The following is a 22,417-nucleotide window of genomic DNA, read 5'->3' on the forward strand; positions in this document are numbered from 1 at the left end:
ATCTTGGAACCCTTTCCTCCAGAGAAGAGTCTCCCTTTTAAAACGTCAAAACTTCGCGTCCGATATTACGAAGACTCTTTTCTAGTCCGTGGCGGCCCCTCGCGTTTATTTACGACACTTTAAATAATAAGAAAGACGAATCCGTCTCCGCGAATGGCCGTAGCCTCCCCTCTTATCTATCAAGATTAATTTCATCGGCAGTCATTTCGGCTGGAGGAAACGGGAGGCCACCGAAAAGTGATTGTTCCACTGGCCCCCTTATTTGCATATAAAATTTAATCGAAGATAGGAGGCTCCTCTCCATTCTTTTAACGACAGTTGCCGGGTATCTGACGTCACCGAGAAAGGAGATATAATTCTCTCTGGCTGGCTCGCGGGCGATATTTCTTAGCCGCCCCTAGATGGAGCCATAAACACGTCGCTTATTCGAGTTATATTTAACCCGGGATATATATCCATCCTCCGCTCGGAGCGCGGTATCGGATTCCTCGAAGGAAGCGATAATGCTTAATGAAGCGGCTCGCTGATTCGCCAATGAAGTTCCTTATACGCTCCTAGCGCCGCCTGCCGCGCTAGAAAGGCTCTAAGCGAAAAAAGATAAAGCAGCGTTTCTAGGTTGCGTATAGGGATTTCTCTTTTCCACATATTTTTAAAAACGCCATTTCTTATAAAGAGTGTGCTTTTTTATCACCGCTTTAACTACGCTTACGTGTTGAGGCTCATGATGTGTTGCTCGTATTTGTAGGTGTGGTTGTGGTATATTGCGGTTACGGTGTGGTTTCCACTTTATCAAACAACTTTGTTACGCTTTTGATTTTTCGTTTTAGGGATGTTAATTTTCCGGAAAAATAAAATGCGGAAAATTTTCCAGAAAAGTTTCCGGAAAATTTTCCGCAAATCGGAAAAATAGAAATTGGAAACATAAATTACCTTTTAAGGGTTTTTAATGTTTTTAACTTTTTATCGATATAAAATGTCTAATATCAGTAAACATACTACAAAACATTAATAGCGTTACATTGTTAATCAGTTTGAAGCTAGTCTAGAGGTTTAGTTTTACTTTTAGATTCGAAAAAATGAGGCGAAAATACCGCTTTATTTCAATTTGCAAACAATATATTAGACTAATCATGGAATTAAAACTTTTTTATTTTTTTCGGAAAAATACGGAAAATTTTCCGACTTACAACACTATTTCGTTTTCTATCGGCTCGACGTCAAGTAGCTCTTTTTTCCAACAGATGTCGCTATCGTCGTAATGGGAACAAGATAATTAAATGAAAAGTTTAGGTTCGGTAAAACTTGGGTCTATTTGAAAGATCATGTTTAAATAAACTCCAAAATATCAGTCGTAAAATTGTATCTTTTTTTAATGACGAGAAATTAATTTTTAAACGACTGAAATCTACCCGCCAAGCGAGCTGCCATTTTCTTTCGCCTTCCCTCCGAAGACCGCACGCGGAGCAAGCGCGCGCAGGGAACAGAGCGCTGTTATAGCGCGAACCGCGCGTGTTAAAGTCCTAAAACGTCACCGCGTAACAAAATGGCAGATCACTTGGCGGCTAAATTTCGCTCTTCTAAAAATTAATTTCTCGTCATTAAAAAAAGATACAATTTTACGACTGATATTTTTGAGTATATTTAAACATGATCTTTCAAATAGACCCAAGTTTTACCCAACCTGGACATGTCCTTTAAGCTACATTTTGATCCAAAAGGCGGGTACTTATAAGTACCCCTCGCGTTGATTGGATCGTTTGGAAATTGGCCAATAACATAAATTACAGCAATTTTAAACAAACTTTTTTACATGGGATATATAACTTAGGCTAAAAGCCTACTAAATAGAGTATAAGTTGTCTAAATATAATAGTCTACAATGGCTCTCTGATGACGTTATCATTTGGCTATTTTGAATTTTAGCCCAATTTTTTTTCGAAGTAACCCAAAACATATTTTAATTAACAATATTTAAATATTTTAAAAACTTTTCAAATCTATCGTTTTCCCATGTTAAATCATGTTATGTATTTATTAACTAGTTTTGCCGAGTTCACGTTGGTTATTTTATCCTTCCATCCCCATGGTTAAGCTCTTCGTTCGTTACCATGGTGATGGTTTAGTTGGATCCAGAAAACGACCTATTTCGTTAGGTGTCTTTAGAAATACCAATCTCACCGTTTTTTCGCATTGAGATAGATCCTTTAGAATGAAAGCTAGCTAATTAGTAAAAAGAGTTTATTTGGTTAAAAACAATTTTGGTTGCCATGGCGAAACTAAACTCTCGAGTTTGGTCAAAATCTTCTTTCGCGTTTATGGGACGTGGCATTCTTGTTGTTTAGTCCGGATAAAATTCTTTCTTACGACGTATTGGGCGGTTGGAAGCGGTTTAAAAAACCACTACGTCGTTTACGTCTACTTTTTTTATAGGTTATATGTCCCCAATAGTATAGCGGTCGACGGGGAGGGGGGACTTATTGTCACTTTATCGCCCCCCTAATAAAGTCTGTGCCCTGGAATAAGCTACGATTTATCTATCTTCCCCCCTCCGACTAAAGCGAGACATATTTACATAAAACCAAAGGGGACGAAACGCCATAAGTAACTTCTCTTGGCCTTCCTTGCAGCTCCCCTTGGGTCCTTTCTTATGAGGAATAAATATGGACGCTTTTTTGACTTAGATGGATCATCTTGAAGTTGCTTTTTCATTGTCTATTTTCCGCCGTCACTAGCTCCCTCTATATGTATTTTTGTTAACCAACTTTCTAGTTTCATTTTTTCCGTCCGCAGTCGCGTTGTTAAGGGATAAAGATTTCCTCGCCGAAATATCGGTGTCGTAGCGAAGGGTAACGTAGCGTGTTAAAGACCCTTTCCGCCTTTTCCCTCAAGTAATAAAGATAATATTTTAAGGAGCGACATCTACGGGAGTATTCGACGAAAACCGTCAACCATTTCCGCCGGTTTCGAAAAATATTTATACTTTGCCCCTTGGGGTTGGACTTCCGTAACGTACGTAGCCGTGCCGCGGATGGAACACTTCTACAGGCGTATGTAGGTCAAAAATAGGTCGCAAGTTTTCCTAATTTTATTTTGAACGCTTTATCGGCGTACGAACGTGCGATGGATATAAAATTGATTTTTATAGATCCGACATCTACAGGTAAGTTGGCCCTCGTTACCCGTAACCTGTTGTTGCCAATCCTACTTAACGAAATTGGGCAAGAATAAGAAATTGAATATTTTATAAATGATTGAGAACCGAAGCTCGATTTTTCACGATAAGGTTAACACTCGGGTCGGAATTGGCGCGTAGGGAAAAATAACGCGTAGGAGCGAGTTTAAATTTATTTTTATTTGCCACAAAGGGCTTCTTTTCGCATTGTGGGGTGATTGACGATGTTGCCAGTTCTTTGGTAGCGCGCGAATCTCATTCTCCTTTTTTTTGTTCCTCCTCGAGACGTGATCTCGCTTCGATTCCTTTCTTGACTTCCGCTATAGAGTGGGAAGTCGAGGCTTAAGCCATCATCCCCCTCCCCCCCCCCCTGTGCGCCTACCGTCCAACTGACTCTTAAAGATGAGAAACTGAAGGAATCTCGGCTTTTTTTCGTACCAAAAAAACAGAGGGTAAAAAGCACACACGGTACAACCCACTTTTATCAAATGCGTTTTTATTCGACAACGGAAAAGCGCTTTGGTCTCTACTTTGGCCGTGGAACTGTCAACAGTTCCTATTTTATAGATCATCTTATCCGAATTCGTTTTCGTCATTGTCCTGTTTACTGCTTGTTTACGACGTAAGAGAATAAAGAGCCTACGGTATTCATATTACACGTACAGACATCCCTCTAGTTGGTTTCACCTAATAATTTTTTTAACTTTTTGAATGATGTTTTCACCCTCGTAGGTCGTGTTTTATTTTTCCTTTTTTGATAGATTTTTTCGTCACCCTAATAGACATTATAAATTGAAATTTAAAAAAAAATCTTCTAATGATTTTTATATTGTCTATCCCTGTAGCGAATTTTAAGAGGGAAAAAGAATTCGGTATACTTTTGCACGTGTTAAGTTATAAATTTTTTTTGGGAACAAAAGTAGTGACGTAATATTTTGCCTGCTGAAAATATATGCGATAAATGGTATGGTTAAACCGGGGACTCTTGTTTTGTGTGTTGCAGAAGACCGTAAGCTCTTTGTTGGTATGCTCAGTAAGCAGCAGTCGGAGGACGACGTTCGACAACTCTTTCAACCGTATGGCACAATAGAGGAGTGCACCATACTCAGGGGACCAGACGGACAGAGCAAAGGTAGGCCTACTCTATACCGCCACCACGAGATCTACCGGCGAAGGAGTTAAAGGGGAACGGCCAAGCTTTTCCAAATATCGCCTTATTTGCTTATCAAAAGATCAACAAGACGTTCAATATACTTACACGTACCTTATTTTGTCTTGAAAAAATAGTTTTTGGCGTAAAAAGTTGAAACGCAAAATAACGCCAAGTATTTGGGTTTGAATTTTCGCCGCCATCTTAAGGCGTATCACCAGCGCCAGCAGCGCCTTAGTGAGCGATTTGCGAACCATCCTAACTTTTAAAATCGCGTGATTTAGGCTTAGGTCTCGTATAACTGGAACGCGCCGCGCGTGCGAAACAAATCTTTCGCGTCTTCATCAGCGCGCGCTTTTACGTTGTTTTTCTGTCTCACCGATTTCTCACCAGGTGTCGCGGCGGACGCGCGCTTTTCAATTTCCCGAAATTTCTTTATTTTATTAAAAATTAATAACTTAATAAATTTTAGTTTTTAACGGGCTATAGGGCTATAGGGCTATCTAACTGGTTAAAGCTTGACCGTTCCCCTTTAAACTCCGCGGGGACATCCCTGAATTTTAAATTTCCCACATTTTCTCCTTCATATTTGGCCGTGGATGGGAGGGTGTCGTGACGTAGCCTTCTCCGCCGCTCCCTCTGGCGGGGTGGACGGAAAACTCCAGAGCCACCGCCTAGCTCGGAAACTTGACTGAAATCGACTTTATAAAGTAGTGGGGCACTTCGAAAGGGCATTTTCTCTAATATCTTCGCGAGCAGATTTTAACCCTCTTCCGAGCTTCAGGGCGCGCTATTTGGTTAGCTCGGCTGTCGTTATAAACCGTCGATCGAAACGGAGAAAGTTTTTCTTATCTTCCGGGATAGTGGTCGCTCGCGGAAATCGGAGAGACGGAAGAAAAGCTTTTTTTCAGTGGCTCGAAGGCTGTTGCTTTCGTTGGCACCCGTTTCATTTGGGGCTCGTTTACTGCAAAAGATTTTTATCGACTTTTATTGGGAATGTACTAAATTTCGTTTAAAATAAACAAACTTTCAGTTGCAATTAGTAGATAAGTTTGCTTACTTTTATACACTTTCGTAAAATGCTAACAGGGCCGCCGAGATAGCTATACTTTGTTCAGGGAATAAACCTTATTTTTTTCAAACCTGGGCCCTCCAGGCTGAACGGGCCGGCTAATTTGTACCGGCTTCCCTCTCTGTTTTTCCTGATTGGTATAAAGTAAAGCTGGTTTTCACTAGGGCAAAAACAACGCGACGACAATTATAGACGCAAAGAATCTACGTTAGGCCTAATACAATTTTTTGCGTCGTTTTATTTTCAACCAGTCTTTTGAAAATTTCGTCGAAGTTATAAAATGTAAAACCGTTTGGCTCGGTGCGTGTACTAATCACAATGGGTTTTTTTACGAGATACGTCGAGGAACTACCTACAGATGGCGGCGTAAGCGATCCAGTTTAGCATCTGTGGGAGCAGGTGATCACGAAATATTACGATAGAACTCGCGTTTTAAAGTCTCTATTCGCGCCAGTCGCGGATATTGTAACTTAATAATTTCGCGTCTTTCGAAAGTGAAGCCTTGGCAAGGAAGTTTACGTACTTGCGTAATTGATACGGTGTTGTCTTTATCTCCCGCCAGGTTGCGCGTTTGTCAAATTCAGTAGTCACGGTGAAGCGCAAGCAGCCATCAACGCCCTCCACGGAAGCCAAACAATGCCGGTGAGTTCCTTTTTCGTATTAAGTGGGGCGCTTTTTCGCTAAATCGAATTGGTTTTTCGCAGGGAGCATCGTCGAGTTTAGTCGTAAAGTTTGCCGACACGGAGAAGGAGAGACAACTGCGGCGGATGCAGCAGATGGCCGGAAACATGGGACTTCTGACGCCGTTCATGTTCAACCAATTCGGAGCCTATGGCGCCTACGCCCAGGTCGCCGTTAGTCCAAGCATAGGATCTCACACGGTCGAGGTAAGACCAGCAACATTTTTAAACTAACCTTACCTCTCACGGTGTCGGCTGTCAAATTTAGTATTAAATACCATCAGAAGCATCGTGTATTCTAAGGCTTCCCCTTTTCATAAAAACTTGTCAGGGAATTTAAAAATGGGCCTAAAAAGTCAGGGAATCTAAAAATGGGCCTAAAAAGTCAGGGAATTTTAAGAATTTGTAAAGATTCAGGGAATTCAATTTTATCGTGGCACTTTTTGAAGGTTATTTTACTTTAGATCTATGACCAATCCTATGATTATCATTTATTTCCTTGAAAGTTTTACTAATTTTACATTGCCATAACATTTTTACTGAAATATGAGTTCATTTAAATTTATTAATTTATGATAAAAGTAAAATATAAAATAAAAATTTTGGCTTTAAAAAGTAAGGGAAAATCTCTTGGAATAGTCAGGGAATTTGAATCTCAATATTTTGTGGCAACCCTGTAATAGTAGGTGTATAAAGTTTATACTTATCTCGTAAGAGATATACTATTACCGTCTGATATCGCGTAATCTGTAATTCACCGAAGAGTGAACAGAGATGGTAGTCGTCTGAATAAATCGGATAGTTGTACATTTATGAACAGAAATAGTCTAAATATAATTTTGAGCCTTCGTATTTACAAGTTATTATTTCTCAAAACACATTTAAAACCGCATCCTCCCCAGAAAGTCTCGGTAGTACTGGATAAGGAAGGTACCTCGGTTTAAGAAATGTTGATGACGCTTTAGAGGCGAGAAGGTCAGGAAGGCGACGCGTATATCGAAGCGGCCATTGTGACAATCTCGAATGAAAGCAGCGCCGCTGGTGGCCGTAATGGCGTTCGCGAGAAGCCCTAGAATGAACTGACCAAATGGAGGCCCGGCCGAGACGATTTAGGTAAGGGTGCCTGGTAGGCTAAAGAGGGGCGTCGCCGAGGCTTAGGTCGCCTCCTATCATAATCGTTTCGAGAATAAAGGCACTAATTAAAGGCGGGATGCGATCGTAAATTAGAGCGGCATAAAAGAGCTCGGTCGGTCGGCCAGAGGATATTTCGAAGCGCTTTCAAAAGTCCTCACTCAATGTGGCGCGCACTTAGAAACTTATTTCGCTTTCGCTTTAACGTTGTTGCTCAAAGGGAGGGAGGGGGGCTAGGTTTTAGATAGAAACCTTCCCTTTAATTGGATAGATTTACGGGGCGCAGTTTTGGAACCTCGAAAATAGCCGCTGAAAGAGACCATGCCCCGTAGCGTTTAAAACGCTTCCAGCCTAACCTGTTGCTCCATCGGCCTTTTCTACACCGTCACTTCGCGATACGGCTCCTCGTTAATATTCGCCGACTGTACCATCCCGCTTATCTTCGACTCGAGTATCGGGTGATAGGTTTCAATTTATATTTGAAAGAGAAACAGATGGACCGAAGTAGAGCTATACTTGGCTACGTGGATATAAGGACCGCCCCTACGTTTTCCGAAAGCGACCAAAGTTCCTCTTCTTAATTAGTACCTTCGAATCGTCCCTATCAAGTACTATATTCCGATCGTCTTCCCACATATTTTCTCGTAGATGGTTTTATACGCTAGCAAGAGTGACTGTCAGGTGTTGGGTCTCTTCAAAATTCGGAGGCCCTCCTGTCCAAGGCGCGCGCGAGTATACATTTCCGAGGGGGGTTTTAGAAGGAAAATATATTTTTAATAAGGGGTCGACCTCCCTATCGGTATATATTAGATATCACGGGGGATTGAGGAGAGGACATCGCTCTCTTTCTAAGCCTTGGCGGGATCCGTGCTCGGCGCATGCCCAGTTATGAGGAATTAGCATATTGGCCTTTGAAAGTGCACGCGCCAATAATATTGATCGAGCCATGGCGCTTCCCGGCTCTCTTTATATACACTCTTCCAACGATGGCTTGTTGCGTATATAAAGCCTTCTTGCCGAGACCAAAACGCGTAAACCAATCTTACAGAAATTTATCGGCTTCTAGAAAGCAATTTTGAAACTAAGTATGGACGACTAAAGCGTTCCTAAAACCCGAGAGTAGTTCAAAATCCAAGTTTAAATTGTGTAGTTTATTTATAGTTGAATTTATTCGATTCCACCGCGAGGAAAATTTTCACGCTCGAGGTTGAGCTCAGAGCGTTAAAAAACTATTCAGTTTGTGAATGAGCTCCTTAATTGATTTCAAGTGATCGTGCAATCAACAGGAGTTAATGAAATCTCGACCTAAATTATCCTGAAATCGCGGGTAGTTGAAAATCTTGATCTTAAATTATCCTGAAATCGCGGGTAGTTGAAAATCTTAACCTTAAATTATCCTGAAATCGCGGGTAGTTGAAAATTCTGACCTTAAATTATCCTGAAATTGCGGGTAGTTGAAAATCTTAACCTTAAATTATCCTGAAATCGCGGGTAGTTGAAAATTCTGACCTTAAATTATCCTGAAATCGCGGGTAGTTGAAAATCTCGACCAAAAATTATCCTGAAATCGCGGGTAGTTGAAAATCTCAACCTTAAATTATCCTGAAATCGTGGGTAGTTGAAAATCTTGACCTTATATTATCCTGAAATCACGGGTAGTTGAAAACCTTGACCTAAAGTCGAGAGTAGTTGACCTAAAATTAGCCTGAAGTCGAGAGTAGTTGAAAATCATGACCTAAAGTGCGCCGGAAGTCGAGAATAGTTGAAAATATTGACCTTAAGTGAGCCTGAAATCGATAGTAGTTGAAAATCTTGATCAAAAGTGAGCCTGAAATCGATAGTAGTTGAAAATCTTGTTCAAAAGTGAGCCTGAAATCGATAGTAGTTGAAAATCTTGACCCAAAGCGAGCCTGCAGTCGAAAGTAGTTAAAAATCTTGATCTAAAGTGAGCCTGAAATCGATAGTAGTTGATTAAACAAAAGTCAATAACAAAATCGTTATTATTTGAAAATCCTCCATATACCACAATGTTTAAAATGCCCGTTTCAAACCTTATTTTGATATTTAACCTTTAACAAAACAGTTTATAACTTTTGGTAAAAATAGCGGTTTCGTTTTGACGGTTTTTAACGTTGTATAACATCCTGGTAATGATACTTAAGCCCCAAGATTATGTAAATTTTGCGAAACAAACTCTTAAATAGGACTTCAGAAACCAATTTTCCTCGCGAGAAAAATGGAGGAAAAGTGAACCGTGTAGTCGTTTCTTAAAGCACTCAAGTTGCGCGTTAAGTATAGAGGGTGGTTAGTAACGGGGGCCTTAAATGTTCTTCTAAAAGGCCAGGTTTTAATAAACCGGATCCTGAAAATAGCCCCATTTTTGGTGGAAGTAAACGCGAAATAAAAACGAAATGGCCACATTCCGAGCAGACATTTTTACGTTGTTTTACGTAAACTACGAAATGTCGAAGGCCACGCGCTTTTAAACCCTGTCGGATGGGGCTGATTGCCTCTCACCCGCGCCTCCCTTCCGTCCCGTTTGGGGTTTTAAAGGACCGGGTTAAGCAAATGATCTGCCCAAATGTCGTCTTAAGGGACACGGCACGAAATCGCCCGACTTAAACCACCTCGCGCGAATCCGTCAGCCTAAACGACCCGAAGATTTCGTGATTAAATCTCTGACTGCCGCGTTAAAGATGCAAACGAGCCCCTCCCCGTTTCGACCCCCCCCCCCCTATTCCTTCCACTTTCATCCCCCCTTCATCATCTAGCGCTTCCAACATCCTTTTTCATATACTATGTAGAGAAATGTATATGGAAATCTATCCATAGTAACCCGGATTGAACGGGAGCGGGCAGGGACTTCATCATTACCAAACCCGGAGGTCGTTTTCGGAAAACCATTCGACCTCCATTTTTAAACTGGTTTTTTTTTCTCAGGAAAAGGGTTGAGTTCGCTTCTGTTTAAAGTGTTCTAATTTGAAGACGAGTTCTGATTTATTTGGGAACACTTTCCGCTACGTCTTCCTGGTCACAAACGCTCGTTTGAAAGTAGAGGTTGGGTTTGGTTTAACTTATATTCTTGGTGTTCTTGAAATTAAAGAAAGTATAGTAGTCATAGGGCTAAAATAATTTTTATCCGGTCTCCGCTAGAAAATTGGGTGTCCTGGTCTAAAGTCTTCACTAAAAGATCTTCATGTTTCCAGTCGCTGTTGGATTTTGAACTGCAGGCTCCAATGAGAGATTCGGTGTTCGGGTCTCCACTGTTAGATCCGGTGTTCGGGTCTCCACTGTTAGATTTAGTGTTCGGGTCTCCACTGTTAGATTTAGTGTTCGGGTCTCCACTGTTAGATTTAGTGTTCGGGTCTCCACTGTTAGATTTAGTGTTCGGGTCTCCACTGTTGGATTTAGTGTTCGGGTCTCCACTGTTAGATTTAGTGTTCGGGTCTCCACTGTTGGATTTAGTGTTCGGGTCTCCACTGTTGGATTTAGTGTTCGGGTCTCCACTGTTGGATTTAGTGTTCGGGTCTCCACTGTTAGATTTATTGTTCGGGTCTCCACTGTTAGATTTATTGTTCGGGTCTCCACTGTTAGATTTAGTGTTCGGGTCCCCACTGCAGGATTAGGTGTTCGGGTCTCCACTGTTAGATTTAGTGTTCTGGTCTCAACTGTTAGATTTAGTGTTCGGGTCTCCACTGTTCGATTTAGTGTTCGGGTCCCCACTGCTAGATTAGGTGTTCGGGTCTCCACTGCTAGATTGGGTGTTCGGGTCCCCACTGCTAGATTAGGTGTTCGGGTCCCCACTGCTAGATTGGGTGTTCGGGTCTCCACTGCTAGATTGGGTGTTCGGGTCCCCACTGCTAGATTAGGTGTTCGGGTATCCAGTTTTCCTGGTAGATTTAGTTTTCTGGTCTCCAAGTCTTAACTGTTTCCTAGATGTCTCCTTGTCTCCTGGTCTCAAATTCTAAGAATCTGCGACTGAAGCCCTCTCGATCCTGCAAAAATGTGTTTGATTCTCATAGCTAATTGATTACCACCATAACGATATCCTTCTTGAAACCCGGACACGATATCCGGATATTCGTCGTTAATTTCCAGGTGTGAACTAGTCTAAAATATACATGTAAATGTATATTTCGCAGCGTCTCGCCTTCGTCACAGGTTTCCCTTTCAGAATGTTTCCAGGAAAGTTTACTCCGCGCTTAAAATAGTTCAGGCTAAAATGTAATTTTCCTTTCGAACGATCCATATCCTTAAGCGATGAAGTCGTAGCGGAAAAGAGGGTGAAAAAACTCTTACTTTTCATTTCGTGAGAAGCTCTAGCAACGCCAACGTTTTAACTCTTTCACGCCGACCCAAAATCCAAATTTTATCATTAGAAGGTCGGGCCGATTCGAACTCTTTTCCTCTTATTGAATTAGATATCGTTTCCTCCCACCATCATATCCCCTGTTTTTGCTTTGATATAATTATGGAGAAACTCAGCTTGCCATAGAAAATATAGCAGAAGAATAGCAACTTTAGTTTTGAAAAGGCGTTGAATTATATCTCGAGGCTCTTCTTCAGGTTAATATATATCGAGGATCTACTTCTGGTTAATATATCTCGAGGCTCTACTTCAGGTTAATATGTATCGAGGTTCTACTTTTGGTTAATATATCTGTAGGTTCTACTTTTGGTTAATATATCTGTAGGTTCTACTTCTGGTTAATATATCTCGAGGTTCTACTTTTGGTTAATAAATATCATGGTTCTACTTTGGTTAATATATCTCGAGGCTCTACTTCAGGTTAATATATATCGAGGTTCTACTTTTGGTTAATATATCTGTAGGTTCTACTTTTGGTTAATATATCTGTAGGTTCTACTTCAGGTTAATATATATCGAGGTTCTACTTCAGGTTAATATATATCGAGGTTCTACTTTTGGTTAATATATCTGTAGGTTCTACTTTTGGTTAATAAATCTGTAGGTTCTACTTCAGGTTAATATATATCGAGGTTCTACTTTGGGTTAATATATCTGTAGGTTCTAATTCTGGTTAATATATCTCGAGGTTCTACTTTTGGTTTATAAATATCATGGTTCTACTTTGGTTAATATATATCGAGGCTCTACTTCAGGTTAATATATATCGAGGTTCTACTTTTGGTTTATAAATATCATGGTTCTACTTTGGTTAATATATATCGAGGCTCTACTTCAGGTTAATATATCTCGAGGCTCTACTTCAGGTTAATATATCTCGAGATTCTACTTCTGGTTAATATATATCGAGGCTCTTCTTCTGGTTAATATATCTCGAGGTTCTACTTCAGGTTAATATATCCTGAGTTTCTAGTTCAGGTTAATATATATCTTTCAAGTGCGATAATTGCTTTGGTGTTAACACAAATGTGCTTTCTGAAAATATTTGAATTTTAGCGGTTAAGAATTGATTGGCTAAAGAATAAGTGTAGTGCCTAATCGGACGATAATGAAAATTATATTAAGTTCATTGGAAATTTTAAAATTGGTTAAATCGCCAAAGTTTTTTATTTTTATTAACGAATATATTTTGATATTCTGTTTTTATAACACAATTCATTATTTCATTCCTAAAAGTCCAACTATTTATTTTCTATAAGCACATAAACATAAATCACAAAAATTGTTGTTCCCAAAATAGCTGACGATTCACCTGGGTATAATAACCGCTGTATAAAATTCCTTCTATGAGTTAAGTATCCACATAAGTCTATAATAATGTATCATAAGTATGACACTTCCTATTATCCACTCGTTTTACGAAGAGCTATATCCGTTTTGCTGAAATATTCCCTTGAGAACACCGTGGTCTTCCATACTTATCCCTAAGAGAAATGTTATATACTTCTGATAATACTGTATAATATAAAATTCTGTAGATGGGGCTGTGAACTGTCCCATTGCTATGACGTCATTTAATAGCGTACCGCCTCCTAGTTTAAGTAATAAAAATTATTTTTTTGTAGAGCGTAAATCAATAGATTTTTTAAAAACTCCGATATTAGGCTGGCTTAATTGCTTAAAACCATTGTAGAGTTGAGACTCTTTCGGGCTATTAACGGAACTAAGCCTTTTAACAGGCAAAGTGTAATCTTTCGGAACGACGGAAAGAAAGTAACATTGCATAAATTCGTGTTCCCTTTTTGGTCGTTATTACAAAGACTTTAATTGCGTATTAAATTCGCGGCTATCCAGGTTTTTGCGTCGTTAAGTTTTTGGTTTCGTTTCTTTCGAACTTGTTGGCTATGAAAAAAAAAGCGCCCAAAAAACCAGAGTTGATGGTTTCAATAGCCCCTATAAAAGAGAGCCGGCAGAATCTATTGATATCCTTTTCCGTAAACTCTGGCGCTCGGGTCCCGTCGGGAATTCTATTGGAGAGATGGCGCTGCGAACCTTTCCCACTTTCGCCCTTAATCAATCACGATTAAACGGAAATTTATCGACGCCTCCTGGAGGTAATTTGTCCCCGGACGAATTACCGCGCCAGTTCTACTTTCTTTCTCCGCTATTTTGGCCAATCTTTAGGAGTCGACCGTTGTGAAGGGACCCTAGATAACTTTGACCCTGTTTGCGGGGCTTACACTTTGAGGGATTTTGTCCCCTTTTAGGGATTTTTGGAGTCCCTGAAGTATATCTTTTTTCGTGGTGAGGAAAATATTTTTCGGATATTGGGAGAAACCCTTTTGGCTGCTTCGGGGATAATCAGGAAAATAACAATGGAATGGTGCTAGCGAACGACACAAACCAGCCACCTAACCACCTATTACAAATTTCGATTAAAATAATACATGCTTGAATGGGTAAAAAGTGCCAATCGAATGCTAGGCACCACCTTAGGCCCCAATCATCTAGCGAATCGTAATGCCTTTAATCAGGACCGTATTAAGGCGTGTGCCAAGTGTGCCGTGGCACAGGGGCCCCCGAGGTTAGGGGGCCCCCGTCTTCGAAATAAAGGTTTTAATTTCATTATTCCAAATCGAAAAGTAAGGTCTGAATTGTTTTAGGGGCCCCAAATTCTACTTTTCACAGGGCCCCCAATAGTGTTATAGCGACTTTTAATGCTATTAATTGAGGTGGCCTGGTTAAACTGGGTAGGAGGGTGGTGGCAAGCTCTTTATTCCACTAAACTAACTATTACCACTAAACTCAACAAGTTTTTATGGAAAGGGGAAACCGAAGACGTTTTAGCCATTGCAAACTCCTCTTGCTGAAAGTGGTAACCACTGAGGCACCCCACCTAAGGATAAAGTATTATAAAATTTCGATCTTTTTGGTAGACTTGTTTACGAAAAAAACTAATCAGTTAAGACTAGTAAGTCTTTGATCCAGATGTATAGGTATGTTGTAGGAAAATAATTTGGCTTTTCCCGTTGGTTGGTTAAAGTAATGTTCTTTAGGTGCTTCTTTACCCTAGAGACGAGTGTAGGTCTCTTTTATTACAGAATAGACGCATTAACTTCTTTTCCAATCTACTCTGGATTTCTTTGGGCAATTTACTATACCTTTTACTCTAAGAATTAATCTACAGTTTTTCTGAATTGGTTTATTATTTATCCTGCAAAGCCTTATTAATACCGAAATAACATATTAATCAATATTCTTGTTAAAGGTTTCTTTATACATATTTCAACCTTTATATATTCGGCGTTCTAGTTTGAAAGGGATGTTATGATTTTTGTTCCTTTGTCTGTCTTTGTTAATCCTATAGGCCCGTGTATTAAATTGTAGGCTAAACCAGTGACATACAACGGCGAAAAATATGAAAAGCTGCCCAATTTTTTGTTCTTCTCATTCTCCTAATACTGATAAGCAAACCACCACTCTAGCAAAACTGAAAAATCAAACAATAATACTAAATAAAGCAGACGCACTCAAACAATCTCGTTTTTAGCCTCTTCCTCCAGAATAGAGGAAAGAGGTTGTTATTTTCGCTCCTGATGTATGCTGTGGTGGTGAAGGTGAATAATAGGTCCCGGGAATCGACGAATTATCTTCAACGGCACTCGATATAAATTTAACTCGGGCATCATTCAATTGGTATTAGTTATCTCTATCTACCTATGCCAGTGTTGAGCCGCGGTATCAAAGGGGTAAAATCAAGAGTGCTAGGAGGAAGAGGATACTATTGTGGCTGGGCCATCTTGTTATTTTATATATTTTTTTCCGCGTTGGGGGCTTTTAGTAAACTTCGTTGGCCGTTGTAGGTGGCGTAGAGCAGACTATAAACTAATAAAAATAGCCACAACAGTGTAGGCGAAGAAGTAGGCTTACGGTAATCAATCTCTATTTTTCTAATACATTTTTCTTGGTTGTCTCTTTTCAGTTCATGCAACAACAAGCCGCTCTAATGGCGGCGGCCGCCCAAGGGGGTTACTTAAATCCTATGGCAGCTCTGGCCGCGGCGCAAATGCCTCAGATGGGAACTGTACCTAATGGACTAGCAAGCCCCGCCATTACGCCCACGTCAGGTGAGCTCAAACCCCTCCAGTCACTCTCTCTAGCCACCTTCCTCTCATATCTTCAACTTTATATATATCGAAGGATCAAAGTTTTCTCATTTACATTCCCTTTTTATATAGCCTTCGTATTTTCTTCCACGTTAACTTGTCGCGCGAGGTCACGCTGTTCCTTAATTTTCTTTCATTAACGAAAATAAAGGATATAAAGATGCCACCTTTATTTGAAAGTGAACAATTTTGGTAGAATCTTCGCTAAGCCTTTGTTTGATGGATTAAATATTTGACGGATTTTGAAATGACGTTTTAGCGCGCGACACTACAGGTACATGTCTTGGGCACACAGCCTTCTTTGCGTGCTTTTTTGACCATACCATGTAGCAGTATTTTCACGCGCAAAATGAATTTTAAAAGCTCAATTTTACAACGATGATTACCTCTCGTAAGCACATTCAACTGTTAAAAACATTTCTATTCTTACTAATGAAAAATTTAAAATCCTAATACAAACACGTATACTTTCGTGTGACGGTCCAACTGGAAATTTCCAGATTTAAGTCACCAGTGTGGGATTTATAATGTTGTTTACACCATTGAGTTGGGAATATTAATCTAGAGGTCCAATCAAAATGTCGGATTTCAGTATTTCGCGAAACAAGTTTTTAGAAAATAAGAATACTGCCGTCTGCTCCCAAATGACGAGAAAACTTTATCATTCTACCCGTGGCGCCGTCTATCTATCAATGGTTCGTTCAAATAAGACGCGTTTTCCGGCAAAAAGTTTTTTTTTTTTCAAAAATAATGGATGGCGCCACGGGTCATATGATAACGTTTTCTCGTCATTTTAGAGGAGACAGCACATTCGTAATTTTCAAAAACTTGTTTCGCGGGGAGCAGATTTGATTGGATCTCTAGATTAATATTCCCAACTCAATGGTTTACACAACGCTTTGTTGCAATGTCCGGAAACATCCTTACTTTTTCGTTGAAACGCGTAAACTAAGATCATAAATTTATAATTATGTTACACACGTGTTAGTTTCACTATCTTCCATGTGTTAAATTTTTAATGAGTCATTTTATGAATAGCACTAAATTGTCATAGGACATTAGAAAAAGTGATAAAATACGCGAATAGGGACCAAAAAGCTAAACCATAACAAATTTAAAGAAATTAAAATAAAAAAACTTACATATAACTCGTTTCAATAGGTCTTAGAGTAAGAAACTAAATAAAATAGCCACAAATTTCAACGACAGACCGGTTTCATCCTATTTGGGACTCATCAGTACCGTGCTTGCGACTATTGGCGGATCTTAAAATTCATTGGGCGCGTGAAAATACGCCGCCATGTTAGGGTATAAAAGCAGGTAAATATGCCTGCTATACCTCACAATGTAAAGCTACTGTAAAGTAATTTTGAAATCAGTCAATCACACCGAAAAGAGAAAATAACTAACCTAAACGTTAAAAATTTCAAAACGCGTTGCCGAATAGGGGGATAGTGGTGTAGAATAATTTAAACGAAATGTTAAGTTAATAAGAACTGCATTGCAAAGAGTAATAAAATATGAGAATAGGTTATTTTTATTTCTTCAAATTTGTTTAGGGTTTAGTTTTTTTGTCCCTTTTAATTTTTTATTTTTTTTTAATTAGAGCTAATACCCAAGGCACCACCTTCGACCACATAAGTAATGTTGCTTGTGCGTGATCAAGTAACAGGTGGCCGGGTTACAATGCCTAAAGAACTAAGAAATTCAGTTTTTTGGCTAAGGTCAAAGTGTATCTAGCTGGGGTACCTGGTATTTCCCGGGGAAATATGGCAATTTGTATAACCTACTTATTAAATTAATAGTTGATTTTATAAAATGTCTTTACGCTTGTCTAACTTGTTGAAATGTTGCCCTGGAATAGTTCAGCCAATGCCTAAGAATGAGTTCATAAACTCTTTAGTGGGCGAGAAAATGGATCCACAGCTGAAGCGGGGAGGCAACATTTCAACAAGATGGCCAAAGTTATTGTATAAAAAGAACTATTCAATTAATTAAAGTTGTTTTGCCGACCGTAACCGTTTAAAACCACAGTCAGGGTACCATGAGATAGTATGCCAAATATGGTCGACCTAAGCTTGCCACCACCCTCCTACCCATTGTAACCCGGTTTACCTGAATTAATGGCTTCAAAAGTCGCTTGATGACTTAGGCCTAAGGTGGTGCCTTGGGTATTAGCCTAGCTGATTGATTGATTGACTGTAGATTCCTATAGCGAATATGTTCCATTGCGCCGAATCCCATTCGACCGAAAAAGCCGCACTTTGGAGGATTTAGGATTCGGTTTTATCCGTTTCAGCATCTGTCAGAACAGCATGCAGTGTTACCTAACCTAACCTAACCAGGCAATTTTTAAAGTGGTCAATTCATTTGCCCACTACCACCACAATTTCCTTTCCTTTCCGAAGCCTAACTATTTCCACTAAATTTTTTAAAGCAGACGAAAACTAAAAATTGATATTATTTAGACACCCAGTTTTTATACTATGCTATTTTATTAAATTTTATTAGATACAAATACAAATTTTAAGTAATTTATTTTTGACATAAAAATTTTGCGTAAATATATTAAAACGCTTCCATAAAAAGTAGAAAGAAAAACTATCTTTTTTGCGGTCGCTCAATTGTGAATATTGCATCGGTCGATTAGAAAAATACAACACCGGCCTTTGGGCTAATTTCATCAAAAACATTGGCGGAATTCGGTCGAATGGGATTCGGCGCAATGGGAAGATACCAATATTTCGATTACCCATCACACTTATAGAACATGATTATTTACTTACGCTATATAGAATGATCCGCGGCTTCGGCCTTAGTAACAATTTTTGGGTCAAGCAACCATTAAGTCCGGATACTCTTAGATCAGATCCTAATCAGATGGCTCTTGATGCATTACCGTTACAGTTCGTATTCAGTTGCACAATCCTTTTTCCGTGTATTTTCCCTTTTTATTCGCCAACTAGTTCCTAGTTAGTGAAAGGACTTCTCTGATATTTTATAAATAGAAAAATAGGAAGGGGGGGGAGTGCGCGGAGTCGAATGGACCCGTATTCATCCTCCGAAAAAGACGTCCCGATTTTTCCCATCCTTAGCCGTTCGTCTCTAGTTTCTTCCGCTAATGACGAATTTGGGTCCCCGTTCCCCGAGCGAGCCTCCGATGTTACTCTCGTATTTCTGCTCAGTCCTTACCCACCGGCTTTAGGCTCTCTTATTTCTAGTAGATTCTCATTTAGCGTAATTTCGGGAGCCTGTCTCCGATTTTCTTTGGGGTGGAGTGGGAGAGTCGCTTTTAGAAATCGGACTTGTATGGAGAGAAAGAAGAGAAAATCGTAAACTGACGCCGGTAAATTCGAGTTCAGTTCGTTCTATTTTAGTGGAGGTTGTACGAAGGATTTGAAGGGTGGATTAAATATAACCAGCGCCATCTAGAGAAGAACGGCAATGCGAACTCGGCATTTTTTTTCTTTCAGTCCTTGTCTCTCCGGAAATTATTCAAACTATCGGCTGTACATCCGGGAAACGGGGAGCGACCGAACGCGTCTTGCCTGAACCGAGCTGAACCCATCCTCGTATACCCGGAACCGAAAACCGCGTAAAATTCCCGTCTTCTTAGCTTTAACGGCGCTGTCGGCTTAGTGTAGGTTCGACTATAGTGGCGACATCTTTTGTTTTCCTTTTCATTTCCTCGCTCCTGAAAATCTGACTTCCGTTTCCGGAGTAAGTGCTTTTCTTCGCGCTAGTCGAGTAACGAGAAGTCAGCGTTGGGTTTGTTCTGATTTTCTCCTTTTTTTATTATGCCTTTTAAAAAGTAAACGCACGTATTTTAGATATAACTATCTCGGGGGATACGTGACTCTGGGGTTTCCGTCTACTTTCTGGAAAGTGTCACCGTGATTACCTTGTTTATGACTAGCTTAGCGAGTCGTAATTTATTCCGGTACTTGAAAAAGGTCTGTTCTTCATTTCGTATTCTCAAACAGTATAGAATTGGTTTTTTTAATGAAAATTCTTTAAATATACACTTGACCTAGTCATTTCCGGTACCTGAAAAAGGTTATAACTAGTCGCGTAAAGTTTTACAAGTAACCGCGCGTAATGAAATATATTTTAATTGGAGTGAGAGAACGATAAATTTGTTTAGTAAATTTGCACGCGACTAGCAAGCCATCCGAGCACTGTCGTACGATAACTTTATATTAATGAGATTTAAAATAAAATTAAAAATATAGTAAATATGTTTTTGGATAATTAGTCTTTCGCTTTATAAAAGAATAAGGTATGATTATTCTGCTCGGTGTAGGTTATATTCGGGGCTGTTGAGAGCTAGCCCGGGCCTAGGTTAATCAAGAAAGCCGTTATTTCTGGAGCACTTTCACCTCGCAGCGAGAGGAGCCGGGTTCGATTCCAGCTTGTCACTATTTGACTTGGCCCTGGGGTGGTGCCTTGGGTATTCGCCTAGTTGATTATTATAACTGTACAATTACGGAATAAAATTGGTATAAGACTCTAAACACGCCCCTCCTTAATGTTACACGGGTCCGGGGCCCGGTAAGCATTAATTCCGGGCCCTCAAGACATCCGTTATTGAGATAAATGTAAAATTTACGGAGAGAAACGTAGAATAAAAGTCCGAACACGGGCCCTTCAGGTAGCACGGTCCGGGGCCCGGTAACCAATAATTCCGGGCCCTCAAGACATCCACTATTGAGATAAATTTAAAATTTTCGGAGATAAACGTAGAATACAAGTCCGAACCCGGGCCCTCCAGGTAGCATGGTCCGGGCCCCGGTAAGCATTAATTCCGGGCCCTCAAGACATCCGCTATTGAGATAAATTTAAAATTTACGGAGAGAAACGTAGAATAAAAGTCCGAACCCGGGCCCTCCAGGTAGCATGGTCCGGGCCCCGGTAAGCATTAATTCCTAGCCCTCAAGAGATCCGTTATTGAGATAAATGTAAAATTTACGGAGATAAACGTAGAATAAAAGTCCGAACCCGGGCCCTTCAGGTAGCACGGTCCGGGGCCCGGTAACCAATAATTCCGGGCCCTCAAGAGATCCGTTATTGAGATAAATGTAAAATTTACGGAGATAAACGTAGAATAAAAGTCCGAACCCGGGCCCTTCAGGTAGCACGGTCCGGGGCCCGGTAACCAATAATTCCGGGCCCTCAAGAGATCCGTTATTGAGATAAATGTAAAATTTACGGAGAGAGACGTAGAATAAAAGTCCGAACCCGGGCCCTTCGGGTAGCACGGTCCGGGGCCCGGTAAAATAATAATTCCTGGCCCTCAAGAGAGCCATTATTTTCTTGAGAGAATTATAAATTTAAGGAGAGGAACCAGGTTGCAGAGACCCTGATAATTTGTAGAAGCTTTTCCCCCGTCGTCGTTCCCAGTTATATGATAGGTTAGAAATAGAGAATTATAATATGATATCTATCGAAGTGTGTTTATAAAACGGAAATTAAAACAAGGGACCCCTTATTCGTGTTTAAAGGGAGAATATAAATATATAGCACTAAGCGGGAGGAAGCCACCCACACTCTAGTTGGGTGTAATAAGAGAGGCCGTATAGTCGTTATTCTCGCGTTAGAGGGGAACACGTAATCAATAACCTACTCTTCCGTATCAAAGAGTGCTACGAATTCTGGGAAACTCTTCAGTCTGAGTCTTGTAGCAGGTACGCGACCTTTAAAGCCTCTCTGACTCTCTCCTATCGATCCAAACGGCCAAATCTGTCCAATCTCTCTTTCTGTCCAGCCAGTAGTCTCTATCTACTCGAGTTACTCCATCTCTGAACCGCTCGGGGACTTCCGGTTGCCGACTTTATAATTTAATACGACTTTGGCTATTATATCATTTTTATTATTTTTTGTTCAGATTATCTTCCCTATACATTCCACCTCGGGGATTGTTCACCTTTCATCTTGTTATATTTTATATTTAATATTAATCCACGCGTGAAATTAAAATTTATTTATAATTTGAAACGTACGAAACGTGTTACATTTTATCTTAAATTTTGTTTAAAAATTATTTACCAGGGTTCGTTTGCTAGTTTAACGTTAGATGGCGCTGCTTAAGGATCGATAGATTTTTAGAGTTACCAGGAATATTTGAAAAGTAGTAAACAAACTTTAATACCGGAAAAAGCGTAAAATTAAACTTTTTAAATTGTTTCTGATCTAAAAATCTATTCACCAATGAGAAAATTTTCCCTTTATTGCTTCTGCCCCTTCTTCATCTTCCATTACTAATATTTTCTATAGACTTTCTATAATATATTATATAATTATATGAAAAGTCTTTCTATATAATACTATAGAAAATAGTTTTTTTCAATGCTTATAATTCTATGGATTATATAGAAAGTTTTGTTATTTCTCAATAGGATTTGAAATACATTACTGTAGAATTTATATAGAATATTTTTGTATGGATTCCCAAATTATATTCTTTAGGTTCTATAAAAGCTTTAGTCACTTTCTATAGATTTCCGAATACATTTTTATAGAATATTTTACTATTGGTTTTCAAATTGTATTCTTCAGATTCTCTAAAAATATTTAGTCAATTTTCTATAGAATTCTGAATACATTTCTATAGAATACACTTCTATAGAATTCTGAATACATTTCTATAGAAGTCTGAATACATTTCTATAGAAGTCTGA

The 22,417-nt window shown here is 39.6% G+C and overlaps 1 protein-coding gene across 4 annotated transcripts in view; it reads left to right on the forward strand.

Moving 5' to 3' along the window:
- LOC149922437 (CUGBP Elav-like family member 4) overlaps positions 1–22,417 on the forward strand; it is a 412,846-nt gene that overhangs the window by 370,576 nt on the left and 19,853 nt on the right. For all 4 annotated transcript variants that reach the window (XM_090163727.1, XM_090163728.1, XM_090163730.1 and 1 more), the window contains exons 4-7: positions 4,176–4,304; positions 5,957–6,036; positions 6,099–6,281; positions 15,557–15,701. In XM_090163727.1, the coding sequence (XP_090019853.1) occupies positions 4,176–4,304; positions 5,957–6,036; positions 6,099–6,281; positions 15,557–15,701 (537 nt within the window). The remainder of the gene's footprint in view (positions 1–4,175; positions 4,305–5,956; positions 6,037–6,098; positions 6,282–15,556; positions 15,702–22,417) is intronic.

This window comes from Leiobunum rupestre, chromosome 11, assembly GCF_980474605.1.
Source record: "Leiobunum rupestre chromosome 11, qqLeiRupe1.1.hap1, whole genome shotgun sequence".
In the NCBI taxonomy this organism is placed as follows: domain Eukaryota; kingdom Metazoa; phylum Arthropoda; class Arachnida; order Opiliones; family Sclerosomatidae; genus Leiobunum; species Leiobunum rupestre.